The sequence below is a fragment of the Pristiophorus japonicus genome, chromosome 11 (assembly GCF_044704955.1).
Source record: "Pristiophorus japonicus isolate sPriJap1 chromosome 11, sPriJap1.hap1, whole genome shotgun sequence".
NCBI classification, from domain to species: Eukaryota; Metazoa; Chordata; class Chondrichthyes; family Pristiophoridae; genus Pristiophorus; species Pristiophorus japonicus.
The window spans coordinates 143,206,435-143,233,768 of record NC_091987.1 but is presented as its reverse complement, the minus strand read 5'-3'; the positions used below and the strand labels follow the sequence as shown (position 1 = coordinate 143,233,768).

The window sequence follows — 27,334 nt, the reverse complement described above, 5'->3', positions numbered from 1 at the left end:
TCCTAATTCTTATGTTCTTATGTAAGTACCTTTACACTTACCTCCTTGACCCAGTGCTCTGACTGACCCACCCCACACCCCCTGCAATCAGTTACTGCCCACCACCCCAGGCCTCCGATCACATCCACCCCCACCCCACCATGATCAGAGACTGCCCCCCACCCCAGGCATCCGATCACACCCACCCCCACCCCACCATGATCAGAGACTGCCCCCCACCCCAGACCTCCAATCACACCCACCCCCACCCCACCATGATCAGAAACTGCCCCCCACTCCAGGCCTCCATTACCCCCACCCCCGTGATAAGAGACTGCCCCTCCTTCCCCAGGAACCCGATCACTCCCCCCACACCACTGACATCACCCTTCTGCTCCTCCGGTTGCTGATCGTTCCCTAACCCAGTCCCCCCCCCCGACCCCAATCTGTACCCGAGCGCCCCCCCATTCCTCCGGCCCCTGATCCTCCCCCTCCCCCCCGGACCCCAATCATTCTACAAGGGAGCAAGCCATTTTGGATCTGGTCCTGTGTAACGAGACAGGAAAAATAAACGATCTCCTCGTAAAAGATCCTCTCGGCATGAGTGATCACAATATGGTTGAATTTGTAATACAGATTGAGGGTGAGGAAGTTGTGTCAGAAACGAGAGTACTATGCTTAAACAAATGGGACTACAGTGGGATGAGGGCAGAGTTGGCTAAAGTAGACTGGAAACAAGGACTAAACGGTGGCACAATTGAGGAACAGTGGAGGACTTTTAAGGAGCTCTTTCATAATACGCAACAAAAATATATTCCAGTGAAAAAGAAGGGCGGCAAGAGAAGAGATAACCAGCCGTGGATAACCAAGAAAATAAAGGAAAGTATCAAATCAAAGACCAATGCGTATAAGGTGGCCAAGGTTAGTGGGAAACTAGAGGATTGCGAAGATTTTAAGCAACAGCAAAGAATGACTAAAAAAGCAATAATGAAAGGGAAGATAGATTACGAAGGTAAACTTGCGCAAAACATAAAAACAGATAGTAAAAGCTTTTACAGATATATAAAACGGAAAAGAGTGACTAAAGTAAATGTTGGTCCCTTAGAAGATGAAAAGGGGGATTTAATAATGGGAAATGTGGAAATGGCTGAGACCTTAAACAATTATTTTGCTTCCGTCTTCACAGTGGAAGACACAAAAACCATGCCAAAAATTGCTGGTCATAGGAATGTGGGAAGGGAGGACCTTGAGATGATCACTATCACTAGGGAGGTAGTGCTGGATAGACTAATGGGACTGAAGGTAGACAAGTCCCCTGGTCCTGATGAAATGCATCCCAGGGTATTAAAAGAGATGGTGGAAGTTATAGCAGATGCATTTGTTATAATCTACCAAAATTCTCTGGACTCTGGGGAGGTACCAGCAGATTGGAGAGCAGCTAATGTAACGCCTCTGTTTAAAAAAGGGGGCAGGCAAAAGGCAGGTAACTATAGGCCGGTTAGTTTAACATCTGTAGTGGGGAAAATGCTTGAAACTATCATTTAAGGAAGAAATAGCGGGACATCTAGATAGGAATAGTGCAATCAAGCAGACGCAGCATGGATTCATGAAAGGGAAATCATGTTTAACTAACTTACTGGAATTCTTTGAGGATATAACGAGCATGGTGGAAAGAGGTGTACCGATGGATGTGGTGTATTTAGATTTCCAAAAGGCATTCGATAAGGTGCCACACAAAAGGTTACTGCAGAAGATAAAGGTACGCGGAGTCAGAGGAAATGTATTAGCATGGATAGAGAATTGGCTGGCGAACAGAAAGCAGAGAGTCGGGATAAATGGGTCCTTTTCCGGTTGGAAATCAGTGGTTAGTGGTGTGCCACAGGGATCAGTGCTGGGACCACAACTGTTTACAATATACATAGATGACCTAGAGGAGGGGACAGAGTGTAGTGCAATAAAATTTGCAGATGACACTAAGATTAGTGGGAAAGCGGGTTGTGTAGAGGACTCAGAGTGGCTGCAAGGAGATTTGGATAGGTTAAGCGAATGGGCTAAGGTTTGGCAGATTGAATACAATGTCGAAAAGTGTGAGGTCATCCACCTTGGGAAAAAAAACAGTAAAAGGGAATATTATTTGAATGGGGAGAAATTACAACATGCTGTGGTGCAGAGGGACCTGGGGGTCCTTGTGCATGAATCCCAAAAGGTTAGTTTGCAGGTGCAGCAGGTAATCAGGAAGGCGAATGGAATGTTGGCCTTCATTGCGAGAGGGATGGAGTACAAAAGCAGGGAGGTCCTGCTGCAACTGTATAGGGTATTGGTAAGGCCGCACCTGGAGTATTGCGTGCAGTTTTGGTCACCTTACTTAAGGAAGGATATACTAGCTTTGGAAGGGGTACAGAGACGATTCACTAGGCTGATTCGAGAAATGAGGGGGTTACCTTATGATGATAGATTGAGTAGACTGAGTCTTTACTCCTTGGAGTTCAGAAGGATGAGGAGTGATCTTATAGAAACATTTAAATCATGAAAGGGATAGACAAGATAGAGGCAGAGAGTTGTTTCCATTGGTGGGGGAGACTAGAACTAGGGGGCACAGCCTCAAAATACGGAGGAGCCAATTTAAAACCGAGTTGAGAAAGAATTTCTTCCAGAGGGTTGTGAATCTGTGGAATTCTCTGCCCAAGGAAGCAGTTGAGGCTGGCTCATTGAATGTTTTCAAGTCAAAGATAGATAGATTTTTAAGCAATAAGGGAATTAAGGGTTACGGGAGAGGGCGGGTAAGTGGAGCTGAGTCCACGACCAGATCAGCCATGATCTTATTGAATGGCGGAGCAGGCTCGAGGGGCTAGATGGCCTACTCCTGTTCCTAATTCTTATGTTCTTATGTTCTTATTCTCTGACCTCCCCACCCCGATGTGGTCCAGGTCCCCGATTTTCACCCGACCACCCACCGCCCCCCACTCCTCCCCGTGCTGGTCTCTCCCCAATCATTTGTTGGTTCCCTCCCAAAACTATGTCAATTTACAATTTCCCAACATTTGTTCCCCCCGCCCTCCCCCAATCCACCAAGACACATCAAAGGTATAAAGTGACCAACTATTCTCAGACTTACTTGGGTTTGCTGGAAAGAGTGTACAGTTTGTGCAGTGGATAATTTGTTTCATTACCGGTACTCCTGGCGGGACGGGTGGTTGGAGTAAGCTTATCCCGGGCATCATTGGGTTAACTGGTGCCATTCCTGCCATTATCCCGAGGCCATGGTCAAACGCCGGGACACACAGGGGATCTATAGACACAAGGACACACCTGTTATTGTTTCAGCAGGTACATGGCGTGTTAGCTACCATTAGAAGAAACACCATGTTTCGATTACAGAGCATTAAGGGCGAGGCTCCCGGCCTGGGACCCCCCTTGGTGGGAGCACGGAGCAGCCAATCAAACATCGAGGTCAGAGGTCAGCAGGTCTGACTTCGGACACTGACGGTGGCAATGGATTCCCCGGCCTCCGCTCCTGTGAAGCAAGACTCCACAGTGGCTGCCGATCCTCCAAGATTTACTATCGTGTGTTTCTGCTGAATGAATATTTTATTGTATCGCAGGAAGTCACAAAGCTGGCAACAGTTAGGAAAGAAATAACTTGCATTTCCATAGCGCCTTTCATAACCTCAGGACGTCCCAAAGCGCTTCACAGCCAATGAAGTACAGTAAACCCTGTAAATCACAGACAGCTTCGGGACTGGCATCAGCTATCCTTTTTTTAGCAGGTGGCTTTATTTTCAGACTGGTCAGTGTATGTAGTGTAAAGTTTTCAGTAGAATGGGGAATTATAGACGCAGCATCCCCAGCAGCAGAGAAAGCGCTCTATCCCTAGGATCGAGCCATGCAAGCATTCAATCCCAGAGATAGAGGGTTTCCCTGCCCCTGGGCATCCTGGGTAAAGAACTCCCCATTCCTGCCGCCTCGCGCTGACCTCCACACTCTGACCCCACGGGATTTGGAGGCAGAATGGAAGCCAGCTGTAGGGGGAGCCCGTGATCCCGACTCAGTGTAAGTTCCAGATACAGAGGCTTTGCAGCATATGTGGTCTCATGTTGTAAAAGGGCTTGGTCCATTGAGGGCCGTCTGTGGTCCGTAATTCGTGAGTGTCCATGGTCTCAGAATGGCTCTTATATATTTTACCATGCAAGTTATTTGGGTCCCTCAATAAGTCTCCGTTTACTGCAGGCGTCTGTTTTTTGGGAGTGCCCCTTTATACAGGTTTGACGTTACTTTCTGAACGGTTGTAATGTAGGAAACCCAGCATCCAATTTGTGCACAGCAAGCTCCCACAAACAGCAATGTGATAATGACCAGATAATCTGTTTTTTTGGGATATTGCTTGAGGGATAAATATTGACCAGGACACTGGGGAGAACTCCCCTGTTCTTCTTCGAAATAGTGCCACGGGATCTTTAATGTCCACGAGGAGCAGACGGGGCCTCGGTTTAATGACTGATCTGAAAGACGGCACCTCCGACAGTGCAGCACTCCCTCAGCAAATTACCTCACTTGATTCTCAGTTCATGGCTGTCGGTTTAATTGGATTCCAGTATCAACAGATGATGTGAACAGCAAGAGGCACGACATCAGATGCAAGCATATTGTGGGGCTTTCAACTGTGTGGATTCTGCTCACCCGTTAAATCTGTAACATTTTAATGTTTGTAACATGAAGTGCGTCGGCCGGCAACAGTGTTAAGGCTGGCTCCAGCATTACATTCACTTATTCAGATTATGCTAATTGTACAACCAGATTGCTTGCATATGGAAGTCAAATTGTTTGGCTCGAGTTCCTCTATTCTCTCAAAACCACCTGCTTATGACCAGCCTTGAGCATTGTGTGTCAGAACACAGAGTCTGAACATTGAAGCATGCGAGGATGTGTAATGCCCGGTGTAGGCAGGGTTCTGTCAGCGCCTGCAATAATGAGTGGAGTCGGGGGAGGGGGCAGTGACACTGTGGGGTGGATTGTAACTCGCAGCGGGTTACCGGCGCTAAACTGCGAGCGGATTCTCCGTCCGCCAGAGTCATCAGGAGGCCCCGTTAATTCTAACCGCTGAGCCTCGGCTGCGATGGGGAGAGAGGGGATTGTGAGAGGGTCTCGAGGTGGTGGTGGGTAGTCCAGGGCAGGGGAGGCTGCGACTGTCCTGGTGGGGTTTGGAGGAGCACTCCTGCTCCTTATCTATCCCACAAAGGAGAGATTTCCATTAACCTTGAAGGGCCTCTCCGCCCTTCTCACCAGCGGCCGAGCTGCTTCAGCCCGCTGGTTAAAATACCATCGGAGAACTATTGATGGGGCAGGGCCCCGAGTTACATAAATTCATGGGGCTCCAAGCTGCTGTGGGCGAGTGTCTGATCCGCATGTGGAACCCAAGCAGGGTAGTGTCGGGGAGGTGGGAATGGGCCGGGTAACCTGCACGCTTTTAACTGCCCACCCACTCAGTTTCCCCCAGGGGCGCAAGGTTAAAATCACCCCCATATACTTGTAGCTTCAACACCGAGTTACAGAACTTGTGTCCACAGCTCCCCGCGTGTTGGGCTCCTGATCTCACCGTGCTTTTAGGGAGGGGTGGGGGAGTGGTGGTGAGGTGCAGTTATTCCCGGGTAGGGGGTTGAGGTGGGGGGGAGGGTAAGGGGTAGTTGTTTCCGTGCATGGGGGAGGGGTGGGGGAGCGTCAGGGGAAATTGTTCCCATGTTGGGGGATGGGGTGGGTGTGAGGGGCAGTTGTTCCCGTGTAGGGGTTTGAGGTGGGTAGGTGGGGTGGTGTGAGGGCAGTTGTTCCCGTGTAGGGGGTTGGGGTGGGTAGGTGGGGTGGTGTGAGGGGCAGTTGTTCCCATGTAGAGGGTTGGGGTGGGTAGGGGGGCTGTGTGAGGGTAGTTGTTCCCATGTAGGGGGTTGGGTGTATAGGGGGGGTGTGTGAGGGGCAGTTGTTCCCGTGTAGGGGGTTGGGGTGGGTAGAGGGGGAGGGGTAGTTGTTCCCATGTGGGGAGTTGGGGTGGGTGTGAGGGGCAGTTGTTCCCGTGTAGGGGTTTGGGGTGGGTAGGTGGGGTGGTGTGAGGGGCAGTTGTTCCCGTGTAGGGGGTTGGGGTCGGTGTGAGGGGCAGTTGTTCCCATGTAGAGGGTTGGGGTGGGTAGGGGGGGTGGATGTGAGGGGCAGTTGTTCCCATGTAGGGGGTTGGGGTGGGTAGGGGGGGTGTGTGAGGGGCAGTTGTTCCCGTGTAGGGGGTTGGGGTGGGTAGAGGGGGAGGGGCAGTTGTTCCCATGTGGGGAGTTGGAATGGGGGGGGTGAGGGGCAGTTGTTCCCGTGTAGGATTTAGGGTGAGGGACGGGTTGGGGTGTTGGGGTACAGTTGAGGGGCAGTTATTCCCATGCAGAGGCTGAGGGAAAGTCTGAGGATTTCTGGCAGCTAGTTTCAGAATGTCACTGACAGAAGCCTGAGAGAGAAGGCCGGCCGCCAGGCCTTTCAATGAGGGATGGATGAAGGGCACGAAAAGGTGTAAAGGAGAAGAAAGAAAATACATTACAAGATGGAACAAGAGAATTAAAAAGAGTAGCGAATGAAGCCTATGACAGTGTGGTCTGATGCTCTGTCGCTCTTTGCAAGGGGTTTACTTCAAACAGCTCCATGTGTTGTCAAGGCCTGAGTTACATCCAGACTGGACGATCCCAATGCTCTCCTGACCGGCCTCCCACCTTGCACCCTCCATAAACAAGAGGCCAGCACAGTTATACAATGAAACAGGACATTATTAAATGAACCACAACTCATCTCTTCACCTTTGATGCAGTTTTTTACACCAGTGCTCAGACAGCAGGGTAAGTTCGGGCAGAGCCTGTAATTTTACAGTACGCGCTATCTGTGACTGAGACCCTCCTCAGTGGCATGGGGTCTCACAGAATTTACCCTAAATATCACATTTTAAATCAATAAGCCCGGGCTGGAATAAAAGGAAACAGAAGTGTTTTATTTAAGCTGTCAGTCATGTTCTTGGGCCATTTCAGCGGAGAGATGATAAAATCCAAAATCCTGCACAAGCCAAACTCTATAGAAAGTCAAATGCAAAATACTGCGATTGCTGGAATCTAAAATAAAAACAGAAAATGCTGGAAATCTCAGCGGGTCAGGCAGCATCTGTGGAGAGAAGCAGAGTTAATGTTTCGGGTCGATGACCCTTCGTCGGAACTGGCGAATGTTCGAGATTAATAAATTGTTAAGGAGCACTGAAAGGGGGAGAGGAGGAATGAACAAAAGGAAAGGTCTGTGATAGGGTGGAAGACAGGAGAGATTTGAGACAAAATGGATGATGGGACGACTTGAGATGGTAATCGCAGAAGTTAGAAAAATATTAGTTTAGATAGGGTGTGAATGGCAGGATAATTATCAGCTGCCATGGGAAACACAGAGAAAAAATACATCAGAATGAAATGTGTGCAGGGTTAAGTTCTGAAATTTTTGAATTCGATGTTGAGTCCAGAAGGCTGTAAAGTGCCTACACAAAAGATGAGGTGCTGTTCCTCGTGTAATATATAGCTCCATCTAGTGGGCTACTGCTCCACCTAATGGACTATTGTGGTGATGCAGCCATTGCTGGAAATACAATAAAAGCACGAGGTGTCAGGTCACCTGACAAGTTCCTGAGTTGAAGCCATCGTGTAAGTGTGTGTTTGTGATGCTGTAGAGAATATACCACATTTGGCAATGAAGGATCGGATTCCTGGATACCCAAGCTGAAATTTTTGTTGGTGGATGATTCCAGCCAAACAACAGAGAGAATAGAGAGGTCCTATGTGTTGCAGAACAGCTAAAAATCCCAGGTAAATTACAAGCACACTTGGCAGAACTAAAGAGTGCAGATGGCCGCACCTATGGGAATAATAGGGCGCTTCGGTGAATTCCATCATGACCGTGAGACTTTCGGAGCATATGTGAAGTGGCTAGAAATGTTTTCCACTGAAAAAAGTATCATCAAAGTCCCCCGATGTTGAAAACCATAACCGGGTGGTGGTAGAAAGAAAACGGACTATTTTGCTGACTGAAGCGGGCCCCGAGGTTTATGAAACCCTGAAAAATGTGCTTGCTCCCATCAAGCTGAAGGACAGGCCACTGACGGAGATTGTAACCAAGTTAGAACAGCACTACAGTCCTGAGCTCCTGGAAAATGCTGAAAGTTATCGTTTTGGAACACAAGATCAATTAATTGATGAAAGTATCAGTGAGTACATTGTAGCTTTAAAGAAGCTAGCTATTCACTTAGATAGTGGCTGCGTTGTTTGTGGGATAGAAAATTAACCTATCAGAAAAAAGTTGTTGACAACCCCTAACTTGACTTTTGACATAGCTTGTCAGACAGCTATGTCAATGGATATGGCCAACCAATATTCCCGAGAATTTCGTACCATATCTAGTCGCAGACACCCGAGGTGAATCACCTGCAGGTTAAAAGTAAAAGGCTGTTGGGCCCCAAGGCCTCAGCAACTGGCAATGGTAACACAGTATTGAAATCGTGCTATAGGTGCCTGGGACAACACGTTGCTCAAAGTTGTCCCTATATGTACTAAAACTTTGAGAACACTTTCATAATCTCATGAAAGAGTGCTTAAGCTCAACTAGTTATCTTTTTTTTTTCTTCATTTGTTCATCTTTCTACAGAGAATATTCTTCAGCCCCAACAGATGACGTTACCAACCTGGACATTGCATCCATTGGCTGCAACCCATCCACATCGCAGGTAACATCCTCTACACTAGCAGCAATTGGAGGAGACATGGGGCTCTATTTGTGGATGCATCAACAACTGGAGATTTGAATGTCACTTCTGGTAGTGCTCTTCTCGATAGGTAGACTGAAATTATATATTTTTTGATCTTTCCGTAATTAATCTCTGTAGAGTAATTATAGCGTAATTTACTATGGCAGTTCTGAGCTGTTCTGATACCTCTGATGTCTTTACTAATATCTTTCCTCATATGTTATTAATCAGTGGTTCACAACCAGACATCCAGCAAGGAGACTTTCTGTAGTGGAGCTAAAGTGCAAGCACTCAAGCAGCATCTTCATGGCAGAGGGAAGGATTTTTATATCTACCAGTAATCTATTTGGATAGCTGGAAATTAGATTAAGAACATCTATAGCTATTATAGAAAGGTTATGGTTAGATTGAGTTTGTGAAATGAAAAGGGAGAATAAAATATTGCCAGTAATGATCATTATGTTGTTCTTTAGCTGCAGATCCTTGAAGTCTCAGGGCAGGAAGTGTACCTGAAATATCTGAGAAGACATGCTGGTGACTTGTACATCTGGCCATCTCTGGAAGACCCATCATGGGAAGTTCGGAGTGGCATCATTTGTTAAGTGAAATACCCGGAACTTGCAAATAAAAGGCAACAATTCCACTTGTCCTCATCAGATTGGAAACTGTCAGCAAATGTCTTCCAAAACCTTTTCGGTTTTTCTAAATTGGCTTTTGGAATTATGAAAGATGGCAAATTGAAATAAATGACCCTGTAACGGGGAGATACAGGATGTAGGTATCACTGGGGTAACACGCATCGCAGTGTCCTTTTCTCATATGTACATAAGACATTACAAGATTAGATAAAGGGAGTAGTAATTATCCATGTTATGTTTTGCTTCCAAAGAGCATTCTATCAACAAAGAAAGCTTTGAGGAATATTGAGCATTTTTTCAATTATGAGGTCACTTTTGGACACCGAGTGATGAATGTTAGATAACGCAGCTTGTGTATTCTGATGCAACTTTCATAAAGTTGCCATCGAGTAATTATCGTTTTGCTTTTTCCTGTTATTGTTCTGTTGTTGAAGAACCAGATAAAGTTATTTTTTATTGGTTGTTATGAATTTGAATTTTAACCCTCTGTCACATTATTGCATACCAGTATTGTGAAAGCACTCGTATGTGACGGTAGAGTGTTTCTTCTGAAAAGGCATGCCGACTGAAGAGTAAACCAACTTTCAAGGCTATAAATAGAAATCCCCAGAGAGTACATAGCATGGAAGAAAAGCAACAGGACGAAGGTATACACGTCATCAGCAGCACAAAGGTATCTAACGGTGATTCGAAAAGTATCATCATCCAAATAGACAGTGCAGGAACCAAGATAGCCATGGAAATCAACACTGCTGCATCTGTGAGCGTAGTACCAGAATCGCTATATCTCGACAAGTTCAATAATTTTCCACTGGAAAAGTTGAAGATGGAGCTGCAAGGCTACTCAGGAGAGAACATTCCTATAGTAGGACGTATCACTGTACCACTGAAATACAAGGATCAATTTCAGAGCTTGCCTCTCTTAGTAGTGGCTGCAGACAAGCCTGCCTTACTAGGTAGAAACTAGTTGGGATCACTGAAGCTGGATTGGAATGAGATTTTTCATGTTGAAACGAGATTTGCATTGAAGGATGATGTCATCAAGAAGTTTCCGAGGGTCTTCTGCGAAACAGGCAGTCTGATTCAAGGCGAGTGTCAGGGTACAGAAGGACACTAGACTAGTTTACTGCAAACCACATCCTGTACCATATGCACTCAAGGAGAACGTTGGGCAAGAACTCAAAGGACAAGAGACTGAGAACATTATCTCTAAGATAGATCTATTTAATTAGGCTACACCCATTGTTGTACCTAAGTCAGATGGTAAGGTGAGGCACAGTACACATTGTATCATTCATGCATCCTGCAGCACTTGCAGAGGATGACCAGCTATTGTTGGCAGTCCTTTGTGATATCTTCATGCTGGAGGGGCGAGTACCATTTTTAAACTGAATGTTCGCAATGTTGGATCCAAATCCAAAGAAACGGCAGTTGTCGTTGGACCACAAATTTGCAAATTTCCTAATTACTTATCGTAATACTCCTCATACATCTACTGATAGAACACCTGCAGAGTTGTTTCTCAAACAACAGCCACGAACCAGGTGCTTGTTGTAAAAGCCAAACTCGGCAAAGTCAGTAGAAGAGAAACAATTAAGACAGAAAGTGAATCATGATAGAGGTAGAGTAAGATATAGAAGTGTGAAATTGAATCAGCAGGTGAGAGTGAAGAACCATCACCATAAATGGTTAAAGTGGTTACCAGGAAGAGTGCTGAAGATATGTGGTCCTCGCACATATTTGGTCAAGACGTTTGATCATGGACAGGTTAGGTTTGATCACATTGATATTTTATTTACAGATCTGGAAGGAGTTGGAAGTTGGAATGATTCGATTGTTTCTGACTCATAAGATAGTCTTGTTATAAGTAGAGTACCAGATGTACTGGAAACAAATCCAAGAGAAAGTCAGAATTTAAGTCTGAGTCCGAGTCAGGCCGACAAACAGTCTGAAGTTGTAGAGAGTTCAAATGTAAATCAAGGATTGCCCTTGGAGAAAAACTCTCCTCAGGCTCAGCCTAGAATGAGTCTAAGGTTGACACTATGTTTGGAAAGTTCTGTTCAAGAATGAAGGTATCCTCTTCAAAACAGAAAACAAGTGGTTAAGTTTGATTTGTAAATATGGCAAAATAAGTCCATATCTTTTGTTATGTATAACCATGCAAGTTATGTATGATGATTATTTTGTTATAATTAATTCTTCATTAAGGAGAGAGCAGTGTAATATATAGCTCCATCTAGTGGACTACTGCTCCACCTAGTGGACTGCTGTGGTGATGCAGCCATTGCTCAAAATATAAAGTTCCTGAGTTGAAGCCATTTTGTAAGTGTGTATTTATGATGTTGTAGAGAATATACCATACTTCGAGCTCGCGTTGAGCTTTATTGGAACAGTGCAGGAATCCGAGGGCAGAGATATCAGAGTGGGAGTGGAGTGGAGAATTAAAGTGACAGGCGATCAGGGTCACACTTACAGACTGAATGGAGGTGTTCCGCAAAGCAGTCACTCGATCTGCGTTTGGTCTCCTCAATGTAGAGGAGACCACATTGTGAGCAGCGAATACAGTATACTGAATTGAAAGACGTACAAGTAAATCTGTGTTTCACCTGGAAGGAGTGTTTAGGGCCCTGGACAATGGGAAGGGAGGAGGTAAAAGGGCAGGTTTTGCATCTCCTGCTCTTGCACGGAAAGGTGCCATGGGAAGGGGAGGAGGTGCTGGGGGTGAGGGTGACAACACCTGGAAGGAGAGCATTCCTGAGCCCGATATCGTAAGGCAAAGTTTGCAAAGTCAGGGGGGACAACTAATGTAGGAATGCAGCTGTAATTGGGGATTCGATTAGTCAGGGGCACAGACAGCAGTTCTGCTACCATCGACGCGAGTCTTGCATGGTGTGTTGCCTCCTTGGTGCCAGTGTAAGGAACATTATGGAGAGGGTGCAGAACATTCTGTGGGGGAAGGGGAAGAGGCAGAAATCGTGGCTCATGTTGGAACCAACGACATAGGAAGGAAAAGTGTTGAGGTCCTGCAGTCTGTTTAAAGAGCTCGGGAGGATGATAAAGAGCAGGACCTCAAAAGGTAGTAATCTCTGGATTAGTCCCAGTGCCATGCGCTAGTGAGAGTAGAAATAGGAGGATATGGCAGGTTAATGCGTGGCCTGAGACATGGTGCAGGAGGGAGGGCTTCAGGTTCCTGGGACATTGGGACCAGTTCTGGGGTAGGCAGGACCTGTACAAGATGGATGGGTTGTACCTGAACTGAGCTGGGACAAAAATCCTTGTGGGCAGGTTAACGAGTGATGTGGGGGAGGGTTACCACTAATTTGGCAGGGGTTTGGCACTAAGATGTAGCATTAAAAAGTAGAAACAAGATGTTGAAGACTGGGAGAGACAGTTAGAGACAGAAATAATACAGAATTAGGTGGGATCATAGAAACTACAAAGAGGACTAAGTGAGGTTTGGAATGCACATGTGTAAATGCACAAAGTGTGGTTAATAAGGTTGGTGAGTGGCAGGCGATAGCCATGTGGGAATATGATGTAGTGGCGATGATTGAGACCTGGCTTAACATAGGGCCAGATTGGATGCTTAATATTCCTGGGTACAAGGTATTGAAGGAAGACAGAGAGAAAAAAGGAGGAGTAGCAGTTTGATGAAAGAGAGAATGTCCTTGAGTGGTCAAAGACAGAATGTATTTGGTTGGAGGTAAGCAACAATAGAGGAGCTATTATGCTACTTTATATTTATGGGCCACCAAATGGTGGGAATGAGACAGATGAGCCGATTTGCAAAGAAATTACTAAGAGGTGCAAGAACTATAGAATAGTGATAATGGCAGACTTTAACTACCCCAATATTGAATAGGGCAATAATCCTGTTAAGAAATTCCTCCCCATCTCTGCCCTTAAGTGTGTTCAGTAGATTTTTTTTAATCAGTATATTTCCTGCCCAATAAGGAAGGTGTCATTGTTGGATCTGGTCCTGGGGAAAGAAGTGAGTGAAATGGAGAATGTCACAGTTGGGGAGAACCTCGGCAATAGTGATCATAGCATCAGATGGTTTAGATTAGTTATGGAGAAGGACAAGGAACTGTCTGGAATAAAAATACTGAACTGGAGTAGGGCTAATTTTAGCAGATTAAGGAAATATCAGGCCCTTTGACTCCAGTTTGTAAAGACTGGAGGCAAAGACTGGCAGGTACGAATGTAATGTAGCAATGGGTGGCCTTTCAAGAGGAGATGGTTCGGGTACAGTCGAGGTACATTCCCACAAGGGGACAAGGGCGGGCAGCCAAAGGGAGGGCAACCAAAGGCAGAGCTCCCTGGACGGCGAAGGAGTTGGAGAGTAGGATGGAGCAGAAAAAGAGGGAGTATGAGAGATATCAGCTTGTTAATACAAGGGAGAGTCAGGCTGAATATAGTACAGAGGACAAATGAAAAAGGAAATACGAGGGGCAAAGAGATAGTATGAGAATGGATTGGTGGCGAACATAAAAGGGAATCCAAAGGTTGGCGATAAGCACATTAACAGTAAAAGGATTGTCACAGGAGTGGTGGGGCCGATTAGGGATCAAAATGGAGATCTATTGGCAGAGGCAGAAGACATGGCTGAGGTACTAAATGAGTACATTGCATAGGTGTTTACCAAGGAAGACGAATTTGCCAAAGCTATGATAAATGAGGAGATTGCCAGGATACTGGATGAGATAAAAATAGATAAAGAGGAAGCACTAGAAAGGCTGGCGGTACTTAAATGAGAGAAGTCACCCAGTCCAGATGGGATACATCCTCGGTTGCTGAGGGAAGTAAGGGTAGAAATTGCGGAGGTGCTGACCACAATCTTCCCATCCTCCTTAGATACAGGGGTGGTGCCAAAGGACTGGAGGATTACAAATGTTACAGTGTTGGTCACAAAAGGGGAGAAGGATAAACCCGGCAATTACAGGCCAGTCAGTTTAACGTCGGTGGTGGAGAAGCTTTTAGAAACGATAATACAGGAGAAAATTAACAGCAACTTGGACAAGTGTGGACCAATAAAGGAGAGCCAGCATGGATTTGTTAAGGGCAAATCGTGTTTGACCACCTTGATTGAATTTTGTGAAGAGGTAACTGAGTGAAGGAGGGCAGTGTTGTTGATGTTGTGTATATGGATTTCCAAAAGGCGTTTGATAAAGTACCACATATTAGACTTGTTAGCAAAACTGAAGCCCATGGGTAAAAGGGGCAGTAGCAGCATGGCTAAGGGATAGAAAATGGAGCGTTGTGGTGAATGGGGGCTTTTCAGACTGGAGGGAGGTATACAGTGGTGTTCCCCAAGGTTCAATACTAGGACCACTCCTGTTTTTGATATACATTAATGACTTGGACTAGGGGGTACAGGGCACAATTTCAAAATTTGCAGATGACACAAAACTTGGAAGTGCAGTAAACAGTGAGGTAGATAGTAATAGACTTCAAGAGAAAATAGACAAGCTGGTAAAATGGGCAGACACAAGGCAGATGAAATTCAATGTAGAAAAGTATAAGATGATGGCCCAGAAATCCTGGTTTCTCCTTCCTGCGGGCGTTCGACTGGATTCTAGAAAAAAGATGAGCACCTACCTGAACCTGCTGTGACCACCAGAGATCCCGATCCTGAGGCCACCACTGACTGCGCATCGCAGCGCGTGCACGTCAGGACGTGCGCAGGGCTGGAGCTGCAGTCACATGGCTCTGGGCAGCCAATCAAGGTAAAGTAAGTTCTCATTCATAATAATGGGAACTTCATAAGTTGGAGTTCCCATTATTATGAATGGGAACCCCCTCCCCCCAAACACACACATCGGTAATAAAAAATAGAAAAAATACACTACATATTTAACATTAATTTAAATTAAAGTTATTTATGTATTATTAAAAATATATATTTTTCCAATTTTTAAAAAAGTTTTTAAAATTATGCTTTAAAAAAAATTAATGTAGTGGGCAGAGTTTCTAAAAATAAAATGTGTTTTTAAACTTTTATTTTTTATGTTTTAAGTGTGTTTTAAAACTCTTGCGCCTGTAAAGGGAGGCTATGTGCCTGCTTTTATCAGACGCAAGAGTTTTCAGGACATTTGCTGGGCAAGAGATGGGTAAATCCCCCAATCTTGCCCATGCGAATGTCCTGGATGTGGGGATACGGAAGATCTGTCAAGCTCCAGCTGGACAGATCAGAAAAGCCGGTTTTCAGCAAATGCGCATTGTGCGTTGCCTTCCCGGGTCTGTTCTCACTCCGTATGGACCCAGGAAGGCCGGGATTTCTGGGCCGATACATTTTGGTAGGAAGAATGAGGAGAGACAATACAAGCTAAATGGTACAGTTTTGAAGAGAGAGACCTGGGGGTGTTTGTGCACAAATCTTTGAAGGTGGCAGGGCAGGTTAACAAAACATAAAGCATATGGGATCCTGGGCTTTATAAATAGAGGCAGAGAGTACAAATCCCAGAAAGTTATGCTAAACCTGGATAAAACACTAGTTCAGCCCGAGCTGGAGTATTGTGTCCAATTCTGGGCTCCGCACTTTAGGAAGGACATGAGGCTTTGAAGAGGGTACAGAAGAGTTCTGCTTGAACAGTGACAGGTTTGAGGGATTACAGTTACGTGGATAGACTGGAGACGCTGGGGTTCTTATCCGTGGAGCAGAGAAGGCTAAGAGGATATTTGATCGATGTTTTACAATTATGAAGGGTTTAGGTAGATTAAATAAAGAGAAACTGTTTCCAATGGGTGAAGGGTCGACACCCAGAGGGCACAGATTTAAAGTGATTGGCAAAAGAACCAGAAGCAACATGAGGAGAAACCTTTTTACTCAGCGAGTGGTTAGGATCGGGAATGCACGGCCTGACAGGGTGTGGAGGCAGGTTCAATAATCGTCTTCAAAAGGGAATTGGATAAATACTTGAAAGAGAAACATATGCAGAGATTATGGGGAAAGAGCGGGGGATGGGACTAACTGGATTGCACTTTGAAGGAGCAGACTAGAATGGCCATCTTTGGTGCTGCACTATTCTAGGAGAGCTTGCTCACTTGCAAAGTGATGAATCTCTAACTTCTTCCATTTCTGACGAAGGGTCTTCGACCTGAAACATTAACTCTGTTTCTCTCCACTGCCTGACCTGCTGAGTGTTTCCAGCATTTTCTATTTTTAGTTCAGATTTCCAACGTCTGAGGCAATGCTCACGTAAAGCTGTGCGCGTGCGTGGTCGCGCAGTAATCTGCAGGGTCCTCACAGGCCGCTCACAGCGTTGGAAACACTGCGCATGCGCAGAAATTTAAAGGGACCGCACATTGAAAGAAACAGGCTGCGCAGAGCACAGTGCAGCCTGCAGGGATCGCTGATCTGCAGTGTTTTACTGTCGTCTTAATAAGAGCTTACTGACTCTCTCACTGCTCGCCGGCTTGCCACAATGACTGGAGCTTCGACAGGTGCAGGTATTTGCTCAGCCTGTACCCTCGATGGACATTTACTTGGTGGGAGTATCAGAACAAGTTATAGCTGCTTCAACCCAGCAATCCACCATGCTGCACCCTCCATCCAATGGTTTATTTTCAGAGGGCACGGCTATCTGACACTCATCCTCCATATGGGAACATAACGTCCCACAGAACCGTAAAACGTTCTCTCTACTCTTCCCAGATTCTATTGTGGTGAAGCTGCCGTGGTGCATAAGGTACGAGCCATAGGACCATCAGGAGCCTCATCCAATCCCGCAGGTTCCTGTGGCCGTGGGCGGCATGCCCTTACTCAAGTTTAGAAGGTCAGGGTTCAATGTTCTATCAGACAGATCCTCTGAGCATATTTACCTGAGAGCAGGGGTGACCCAGCCAGTCCCACTGGGGCGATCCCCATGTTGTTCAGAGCAGTAGTCCATGCTGTGGTGTCAGTGAGGGACATGCTGATCTGACTGGGGCCAACGACTAGACCTTCCAAACCTGCTGTTCCTGGGAAAACAAATGGAAATCATTTAAGTAAGTAAAGTTAGATCTTGCCCTGGGCTAAAGGATATAAAATACTGTTTGGCTGTATGAATCCAGGCCGATTGTGAGACTTATTTTCTCTCAGTGTCAGTATTGTCCTGTCGTGGCAATTAGAAACAGGGTGCTTTGTGCATCCCTTTTATTTCTTTCCTTCATTTTAGTCGTGTAAACCGTTCCTGCAGAGACAAGATTCCTGAGCAGCTGACCTTCTCTGGGCACAGTGATGTGTCAGCTGTGGCTCAATGGGAGCACAATCACCTCTGAGTCAGAAGGTCGTGGGTTCAAGCCCCACTCCAGAAACAGTAACACAGGCTGACACCCCAGTGCAGTGCTGAGGGAGTGCTGCACTGTCGGAGGTGCCACCATTCGGATGAGGAAAGGTTGAGTAGGTTGGGCCTCTACTGATTGGAGTTCAGAAGAATGAGAGGTGATCTTATCGAAATGTATAAGATTATGGGGGGGCTTGACAAGGTGGATGCAGAGGACGTTTCCACTGATGGTGGAGACTAGAACTAGAGGGCATGATCTTAGAATAAGAGGCCGCCCATTTAAAACTGAGATGAGAAATTTCTTCTCTCAGAGGGTTGTAAATTTGTGGAATTCGCTGCCTCAGAGAGCTGTGAAAGCTGGGACATTGGATAAATTTAAGACAGAAATAGACAGTTTCTTAAACGATAAGGGGTTATGGGGAGCGGGCGGGGAAGTGGAGCTGAGTCCATGATCAGGTCAGCCATGATCTTATTGCTTGGCGGAGCAGGCTCGAGGGGCCCTATGGCCTACTCCTGTTCCTATTTCTTATGTTCTTATGTAAACCGAGGCCCGGTCTGCCCTCTCAGGTGCATGTAAAAGATCCCATGTCACTATTTGCAGCAGAGCAAGGGAGTTATTGTCGGTGTCCTGAGCAATATTTATTCCTCAACCAACATTACTAAAACAGATTATCTGGTCATTTATCATACTGCTGGTTGTGGGAGCTTGCTGTGCATAAATTGTCTGCCGCGTTTCCTACATTGCAACAGTCACTACACTTCAAAAGTACTTGATTGTCTGTAAAGAGTTTTGGGTTGGCCTGAGGATGTGAAAGGCGCTGTATACCAAGCTAAGGGGAGGGACAGATAATCAGGGGAAAGAATTCCTCATGTCAAACACACGTAACTTCTAGTGTTCTGTTCAAGACTGACACTTGGCAAAAGGGGGCCTCAGAGAGTGGAACAAGCTGCCATTAAACATAAAACAGGAGAGATAAATAAATGGAGGAGCAGTTGGCCATTCGAGGGCTTTGCTTGCTGAGTTACATGAGCACACACACACATTGAGTTTTTGGGTTTGGAGGTTTGGAAAGGGCTATTGCCTCATTGGTGGATAAATCCCAAATCAGAACCCCAAGGTCTGTTAGTCTCAGTAACCCAAGACACATCTGGAAACAGTAACATTGAGCCCAGTGAGTGAGTGCAGAGTGTTTGGAGTAAAGGACGTTCCTCAACTTCTGTATTTAGTCAAAATCCATTCGACTCTCCAACTCATTGCTCGAAGGTGCATGTTCAGACCCACAATACACTGCAGTCTGACAAGTAAATATTTATAGAGTCATACATCACAGAAGGAGGCCATTGGCCCATCGTGCCTGTGCCGGCTCTGTGACAGAGCTATCCAATCAGTCCCAGTCCCTTACTCTTCCCCTGTAGCTCTGCACACACATAAACCTGGACTAATACTGAGACACATTTCAGAATGCACGAATACTGGGATCTTCCGCTAACTCTCAGATTTCGTACACAGTGAAATTTGACGAATCATAAAACCCGAATTTCCATAAACCCCCATGAATTTTAGGTCCCAGCAGGTAATTCAGCCTTGTTCCTTTTCATTGTAACGCCCCAACTACCCAATCTTCCGCTAAACCAAACCAACAATCTATGACCGAGGATCAGTGAGAGGCACAGAGAGAGTGGGCCCCCTATCCCAGAGGGTGGTCACTGTACATGCAGCCAAACTGGTCGCGGAGACTGGGTGACCATCAGCAGACAGGGTAGGAAGTGACAGGAAGGGTAGGAAGAGCATCATCGGAGGAGCTGGATTCGTCCAATAGGCTTACTTGTTTCTTTTTGCCCACGACATAACTGGAACTACGATTGTAACAATTGGTGAGCAGTGTAGCGCAGAGATTGTGAGCCTCTTCTATCGACCAGAGCCTCACTACACACCAGCAGGGGCTGGAGATAGAGGCAGCAACATTGCAGCTCCAATCCTGTGTCCTGCATTCGCATCGAGCAAGGCTCCGTCAGGCAGTGAAGCCTCGCAAGGTCTGCCCTACACGCAGGAATGATGGGTGAAGTATCATTGGCAGGTTTTATAAATCTGAAATTTAAAGTTGGGATACAATGACGTCAAGTGTTTGGGTACCTGGTATAATTCGTGTACTGGGACCATAAGGAATTAAATGCTCCTTTCTCAGTTAACCATGTTGATAACATATTGATACCTGTATCGAACCTTGGTCAGACCACACTTGGAATCCTACATACAGTTCTGGTCCCCATATTATAAACAGGATATAGAGGCACTGGAGAGGGTGCAGAGAAGATTTACAAGGATGATACCAGAAATGCGAGGGTATAGATATCAAGAAAGGATGAACAGGCTGTGTCTCTCTTTTCTCTTGAAAAAAGGCTGAGGGGTGATCTAATAGAGATCTTTAAAATGATGAAAGGTTTTGATAGAGTGGATACAGAGGGAATGTTTCCACTTGTAGGGAAGAGCAAAACTAGAGCCCATCAATATAAGATAGTCACTAAGAAATCCAATAGGGAATTCAGAAGAAACTTTGTTACCCAAAAAGTGGTGAGAATGTGGAACTCGCTACCACAGGGAGTGGTTGAAGCGAATAGTATAGATGCATTTAAGGGCAGGCTAGACAAGCAACTGAGGGAGAAGGAAACAGAGGGTTATGCTGATAGATTTAGATGAGGAAAGACGGGAGGAGGCTCGAGTGGAGCATAAACACCGGCATGGCCTGGTTAGGCTGAATGGCCTGTTTCTGTGCCATAAATCCTACGTAATCCTATGTAATCCTATGTAATCCTATGCAATAACCTTATTGGGGTCTAGTCACCTTTCCCTGCCACATTCCTGGACCACAGGATCCTTAACCTCTTTACCAGACTTTCCATACTTCTCTCCCCCTCTGCTATTCTGCTTTAACCATCGACACTTCATCTGGATCCATCTTTTGTTTCTTTACTTGTCCCATTACTACCCCCTTTGCCTTGGACCAGCATCCCTTTGGTCATTGAATCACTCCTGCCCATCACCCTATCACACACCTTCCCCTGTTGTTCTTCTCCTGCCCTCCCCCTTTCCCTGGCTCGATACCTGCTTAAAAACTGTTCATCTCGAACCTTTCCCAGTTCTGACGAAGGGTCATCGACCTGAAATCTTATCTCTGCTTCTCTCTCCACAGATGCTGCCTAACCTGCTGAATGTTTTCCAGCTTTTTCTGTTTTTATTTAATAAACTTGTTGTTATTCTGTAACCGACTTTGTAGATTTGAATGGCCGGCAATCAAACCTATGTGGAAGTGGGGGGTTGACTGTGGCTGGTTTTACGCCGCCCAGTTTCATTGGCAGGAATGATAGAAAGCTGTCCATTAACGAGGCTCCTGCAGCAAAGCTCCTTTCACACTGGTAACCGGTGCACACCGGGATGTTTCACTAGTGAATCCTGTGGGTACAGGTAACCGGTGCACACGGGAATGGTTCACTAGTGAACCCTGTGGGTACTGGTAACCGGTGCACACCGGGATGTTTCACTAGTGAATCCTGTGGGTACAGGTAACCGGTGCACACGGGAATGGTTCACTAGTGAACCCTGTGGGTACAGGTAACCGGTGCACACGGGAATGGTTCACGAGTGAACCCTGTGGGTACAGGTAACCGGTGCACACGGGAATGGTTCACTAGTGAACCCTGTGGGTATAGGTAAGCAGTGCACACTGGAATGTTTCACTAGTGAACCCTGTGGGTATAGGTAACCGGTGCACATGGGAATAGTTCACTAGTGAATCCTGTGGGTACAGGTAACCGGTGCACACGGGAATGGTTCACTAGTGAACCCTGTGAGGTGCAGGTAACCAGAGCACACGGGAATGGTTCACTAGTGAACCCTGTGAGGTGCAGGTAACCAGAGCACACGGGAATGGTTCGCTAGTGAACCCTGTGGGTACAGGTAACCGGTGCACACGGGAATGGTTCACTTGTGAACCCTGTGGGTACAGGTAACCGGTACACACGGGAATGGTTCACTAGTGAACCCTGCGGGTATAGGTAACCGGTGCACACGGGAATGATTCACTCGTGAACCCTGTGGGTATAGGTAACCAGAGCACACGGGAATGGTTCACTAGTGAACCCTGTGAGGTGCAGGTAACCAGAGCACACGGGAATGGTTCACTAGTGAACCCTGTGAGGTGCAGGTAACCAGAGCACATGGGAATGGTTCACTAGTGAACCCTGTGAGGTGCAGGTAACCAGAGCACACGGGAATGGTTCACTAGTGAACCCTGTGTGTACAGGTAACTGGTGCACACCGGAATGTTTCACTAGTGGACCCTGTGGTTACAGGTAACCGGTGCACACGGGAATGGTTCACTAGTGAACTCTGTGGGTATAGGTAACCAGAGCACACGGGAATGGTTCACTCGTGAACCCTTTGGATACAGGTAACCGGTGCACACAGGAATGGTTCACTAGTGAACTCTGTGGGGTACAGGTAACCGGTGCACATGGGAATGGTTCACTAGTGAACTCTGTGGGGTACAGGTAACCGGTGCACATGGGAATGGTTCACTAGTGAACTCTGTGGGGTACAGGTAACCGGTGCACACGGGAAAGGTTCACTAGTGAACCCTGTGAGGTGCAGGTAACCAGAGGACACGGGAATGGTTCACTACTGAACCCTGTGAGGTGCAGGTAACCAGAGGACACGGGAATGGTTCACTAGTGAACCCTGTGGGTACAGGTAACTGGTGCACATAGGAATGTTTCACTCGTGAACCCTGTGGGTACAGGTAACCGGTGCACACGGGAATGGTTCACTAGTGAACCCTGTGGGTACAGGTAATCAGAGCACATGGGAATGGTTCACTAGTGAACACTGAGGGTATAGGTAACCAGAGCACATGGGAATGGTTCACTAGTGAACTCTGTGGGTATAGGTAACCAGAGCACACGGGAATGGTTCACTAGTGAACCCTGTGGGTACAGGTAACCGCTGCACACGGGAATGGTTCACTAGTGAACCCTGTGGGTGCAGGTAACCGGTGCACATGGGAATGGTTCACTAATGAAACCTGTGGGGTGGAGGTAACCGCTGCACACAGGAATGGTTCACTAGTGAACCCTGTGGGTACAGGTAACCGCTGCACACGGAAATGTTTCACTAGTGAACCCTGTAGGGTGCAGGAAACCTTTGTGAAACGCCACCTTGTCAGAATGAACAGCCCAGTTCTCTTCCTGGGCCCTGCTGGTCCGTGTGGATGGTCATCACAGAGAAACAGGAGCTTTCCATTTTGCTTCAGCAGGACAGCCTGAAGCATGCCCCAGAAACAAAGCCTGGTGTTGTTGGGCTGGTATTTGCGGTATCTGGGCCTCTAATGGTGTCTGCCATTAGTTAGACTTGCCCCTGCACCCTGAAGCTCAAAACATTTCTGCCCACAAAGTTTCTGGAAGTGTGAGCTGACAATGTTGCAGCGAGGGGAACAGGGCGTCTGGGACCGGAGAGGTGTCGAGCTCCTTGTGTGTTGTTGGAGCTGCATTCATCCAGGCAAGTTGAGAATATTCCATCATACTCCTGACTCCTGCCTTGTAGATGGTGGAAAGGCTTTGGGGAGTCAGGAGGTGAGACATTCGCCACAGAATACCCAGCCTCTGACCTGCTCTTGTGACTAGTGTTTATGTGGCTGGTCCAGTTAAGCTTCTGGTCAATGGTGACCCCCAGGATGTTGATGGTGGGGGATTCAGTGATGCTAATGCCGTTGAATGTCAAGGGGCGGTGGTTAGACTCTCGCTTGTTGGAGATAGTTAATGTATGGCACTTGTGTGGCACGAATGTTAATTGCCACTTTTGTCCATGTTTGGACTAAGGCTGTAATGAGGTCTGGAGCCGAGTGGTCCTGGCGAAACTCAAACTGAACATTGGTGAGCAGGTTATTGGTGAGTAAATGCTACTTCATAGCACTGTCGATGACACTTTGCTGATGATTGAGAGTAGACTAATTGGTTTTGTCCTGCTTTTTGTGGACAGGACATATCTGGGCAGTTTTCCACATTGTCCGGTAGATGCCAGTGTTGTAGCTGTACTGGAACAGTTTGACTAGAGGTGTCGCTAGTTCTGGAGCACAAGTCTTCAGCACAACAGCCAGGATGTTGTCGGGGACCATTGCCTTTGTTGTATCCAGTGCGCTAATCCGTTTCTTGATATCACATGGAGTGAATTGAATTGGCTGAAGACTGGCTTCTGTGATGGTGGGGTCCTCAGGAGGAGGCGTTGAGTTTAACGGGCAATTAATGGGCAAATACAGCTGTTATCCCCATCCTCCACACACACGGCCCGCTGCTATCCCCGACCAAAGGTGAGGGTTTTTGGTTTTTTTCTTCTTCTGTACATGCGCAATGAGTTGGTCTTTTGTTTTTCTTTCAGCGCATGCGCAGTGCATTTTAGGCACACGCTGATAGCACGCCCCCGCCACCCCCCACGCCCCCCCCCCCCCCCACCCTGAGATGGACTCAGGTAGCACCGGTGCAACAGTCCGGTTTCCTTTACTGTAAACTTGAGATTTTTTTACCCACTTTTGACGGTGCTCAAAGAAACGTGCGTTCAGGTAAGTGGGCGCATCATTTTTGTTTGGGGAAAATTAGGACCAATAGGTGGTAGAGATAACTCTGTAAAACTTTTAGACTCATTCCATATCGCCTGAGAACCAGCTCTTCTACAATGTCTGACACAAGGGGGGTGAGATTGCCCTGCGCCCCGGGCGATCGGGGGCGGTAACTTTTGGGGCTGGCGATTTTTGGGGTGGGAAGTCCTGCCCTAAAGGAAGCGGATTGCAATCTCCCGCACTCCACTTCCTTTGAGGGAGGTAACCGGGGGTATACTGCGGCGGGGAGTCAAGCACTATGTGGATGCTCCATGTGGCACTGACACGCTTCAACACCTCTCCCCTTTGCTTAAAGGGGAGGGCCACTGCGCACTCTGCAAAGCCTCTGAAGGCCTTCACTGGGCCACCAGGGCAGCGTGTGCCCGGGCCAGCAGCCTGGCACCCAATCGGAGTGCCGAGCTGCACGATGGCTGCCCAGACCACGCTAGGCAGAGAGTTGGCCGACAAAAAAATCTGGGGGCCCGGGGCGCTGGCACTCTGCCCTTTAAGCACCGCCCCGAGAGCGGATGTTGGCCAGCTTTGTGATCCGTGACGCTGGCAGTGACATCCGCTCAGGCCAGCCTCGCAGCCCGCGGGGCAATTTCCCCACCGGGGGGTTAAGGGGTCGGTGAGGGGTCACCGCACACGGCAATGACATCGGCAGCGGTTGCACGGCGGCTAGGGGCACTAACCGCAGGGCACGACGTTGCCATGGCAGCGCCTCCGCAAACTTCCTGCAATTTTCCAGCAGGCGGTAACGCCCCCTCCCCCGGGCGGAAACTGTCCTGTCCCGTTAGCAACCCCAAAATATTTACAAAGGTTATACCAGAACTGAGAGGGCACAGCTTTCAGCAATGACTGAACAGGCTGGGGATCTTTTCTTTAAAGAGAAGGCTGAGAGGTGACCTGATGGAGTCCTTTAATATTATAACGTTTTCTACATTACAACAGTGACTACACTTCAAAAGCTACTTCACTGGCTGTAAAGCGCTTTGGGACGTCCGGTGGTGGTAAAAGGGAATTCAGGAGTAACTTCTTTACTCAGAGAGTGGATACAATGTGGAACTCGTTAACACAAGGAGTAATTGAGGCGTGTAGCACAGATGCAGTTAAGGGGAGGCTAGATAAATGAGGGAGAAATGGATTGAAGGATATGCTGATAGGGTGAGATGAAGTAAGGTGGGAGGAGGCTCGTGTGGAGCATAAACACGGCACAGACCTGTGGGGTCTGTTGCTGTGCTGTAAATACTGTGCAATACTGACAGAAAGATTTTGTAATTTACTTTATTTCTACATTGTTTATAACGCTTGAAATCAGCTAACCCCAGTGTGTCATCGTACCACAGGTACTGGGTTCAGACCAGTATCTATACAGTGTGATAAGCAGCTGGTGGAATTGAGTTATACTGCCAGCTGCACATCACACTGTGCCCAGTGATGCCAGGACCTGCTCACAGGCTGGTTATATTTCCATTTGGGGAAAGAGTTGGCGGCACACACAGAAATAAATTGAAGAAACATTTCCTAGCGAATGATGTGACTGCAGTCCCGTTGTGCCTGCAGGTGGGCGCACTGCACTTGCCCTGAGCATGCTGGGAGTCAGAGCGCAGACTGAGTGACTCGCGAGCTGCACCACTACTTTCCGCTTGATCACAAACATCACTTTGCACCAACACAACAAGCAGCAACACAGCACCACAGCACGAGAACACGTTGTTGTAAGATTGCTTCAGACCCCGATAGTCAGCTCACCGTGGGGCCTTCCTTCCCCACAGTCTGGGCTTCAGACCCTTACAGTCAGCTCACCATGGGGCCTTCCTTCCCCACAGTCTGGGCTTAGGACCCCGATAGTCAGCTCACCGTGGGGGCCTTCCTTCCCCACAGTCTGGGCTTAGGACCCCGATAGTCAGCTCACCATGGGGCCTTCCTTCCCCACAGTCTGGGCTTAGGACCCCGATAGTCAGCTCACCGCGGGGCCTTCCTTCCCCACAGTCTGGGCTTCAGACCCCGATAGTCAGCTCACCGTGGGGCCTTCCTTCCCCACAGTCTGGGCTTCAGACCCTTACAGTCAGCTCACCGTGGGGCCTTCCTTCCCCACAGTCTGGGCTTCAGACCCTTACAATCAGCTCACCGTGGGGCCTTCCTTCCCCACAGTCTGGGCTTCAGACCCCAACAGTCAGCTCACCGTGGGGCCTTCCTTCCCCACAGTCTGGGCTTCAGACCCTTACAGTCAGCTCACCGTGGGGCCTTCCTTCCCCACAGTCTGGGCTTCAGACCCTTACAGTCAGCTCACCGTGGGGCCTTCCTTCCCCACAGTCTGGGCTTCAGACCCCGACAGTCAGCTCACCATGGGGCCTTCCTTCCCCACAGTCTGGGCTTCAGACCCTGATAGTCAGCTCACCGTGGGGCCTTCCTTCCCCACAGTCTGGGCTTCAGACCCCGACAGTCAGCTCACCGTGGGGCCTTCCTTCCCCACAGTCTGGGCTTCAGACCCCGACAGTCAGCTCACCGTGGGGCCTTCCTTCCCCACAGTCTGGGCTTCAGACCCCGATAGTCAGCTCACCGTGGGGCCTTCCTTCCCCACAGTCTGGGCTTCAGACCCTGATAGTCAGCTCACCGTGGGGGCCTTCCTTCCCCACAGTCTGGGCTTCAGACCCCGATAGTCAGCTCACCGTGGGGCCTTCCTTCCCCACAGTCTGGGCTTCAGACCCCGACAGTCAGCTCACCGTGGGGCCTTCCTTCCCCACAGTCTGGGCTTCAGACCCTTACAGTCAGCTCACCGTGGGGCCTTCCTTCCCCACAGTCTGGGCTTCAGACCCCGACAGTCAGCTCACCATGGGGTCTTCCTTCCCCACAGTCTGGGCTTAGGACCCCGATAGTCAGCTCACCGTGGGGTCTTCCTTCCCCACAGTCTGGGCTTCAGATCCTCACAGTTGTTGTGTCCTTACACATTACAGCAAATCAACACGAGGCACATACTGGAGACAAGGTCACTCCATGACCTGTACCTTTATTCAC

At 47.7% G+C, this 27,334-nt stretch overlaps 1 protein-coding gene across 2 annotated transcripts in view; it reads right to left on the bottom strand.

The window, feature by feature from the left end:
* LOC139276312 (ecto-NOX disulfide-thiol exchanger 1-like) overlaps positions 1-17,335 on the bottom strand; it is a 246,631-nt gene extending 229,296 nt beyond the window's left edge. The window contains exons 1-2 of one of the 2 annotated variants that reach the window (XM_070894111.1): positions 17,230-17,335; positions 3,095-3,268 (exon numbers count right to left, since the gene is read on the bottom strand). In XM_070894111.1, the coding sequence (XP_070750212.1) occupies positions 3,095-3,268; positions 17,230-17,320 (265 nt within the window). In that variant the 5' untranslated portion in view covers positions 17,321-17,335. The remainder of the gene's footprint in view (positions 1-3,094; positions 3,269-17,229) is intronic. The other variant, XM_070894112.1, reaches the window with a different exon arrangement.
* Between the last annotated feature and the right edge of the window lie 9,999 nt (positions 17,336-27,334).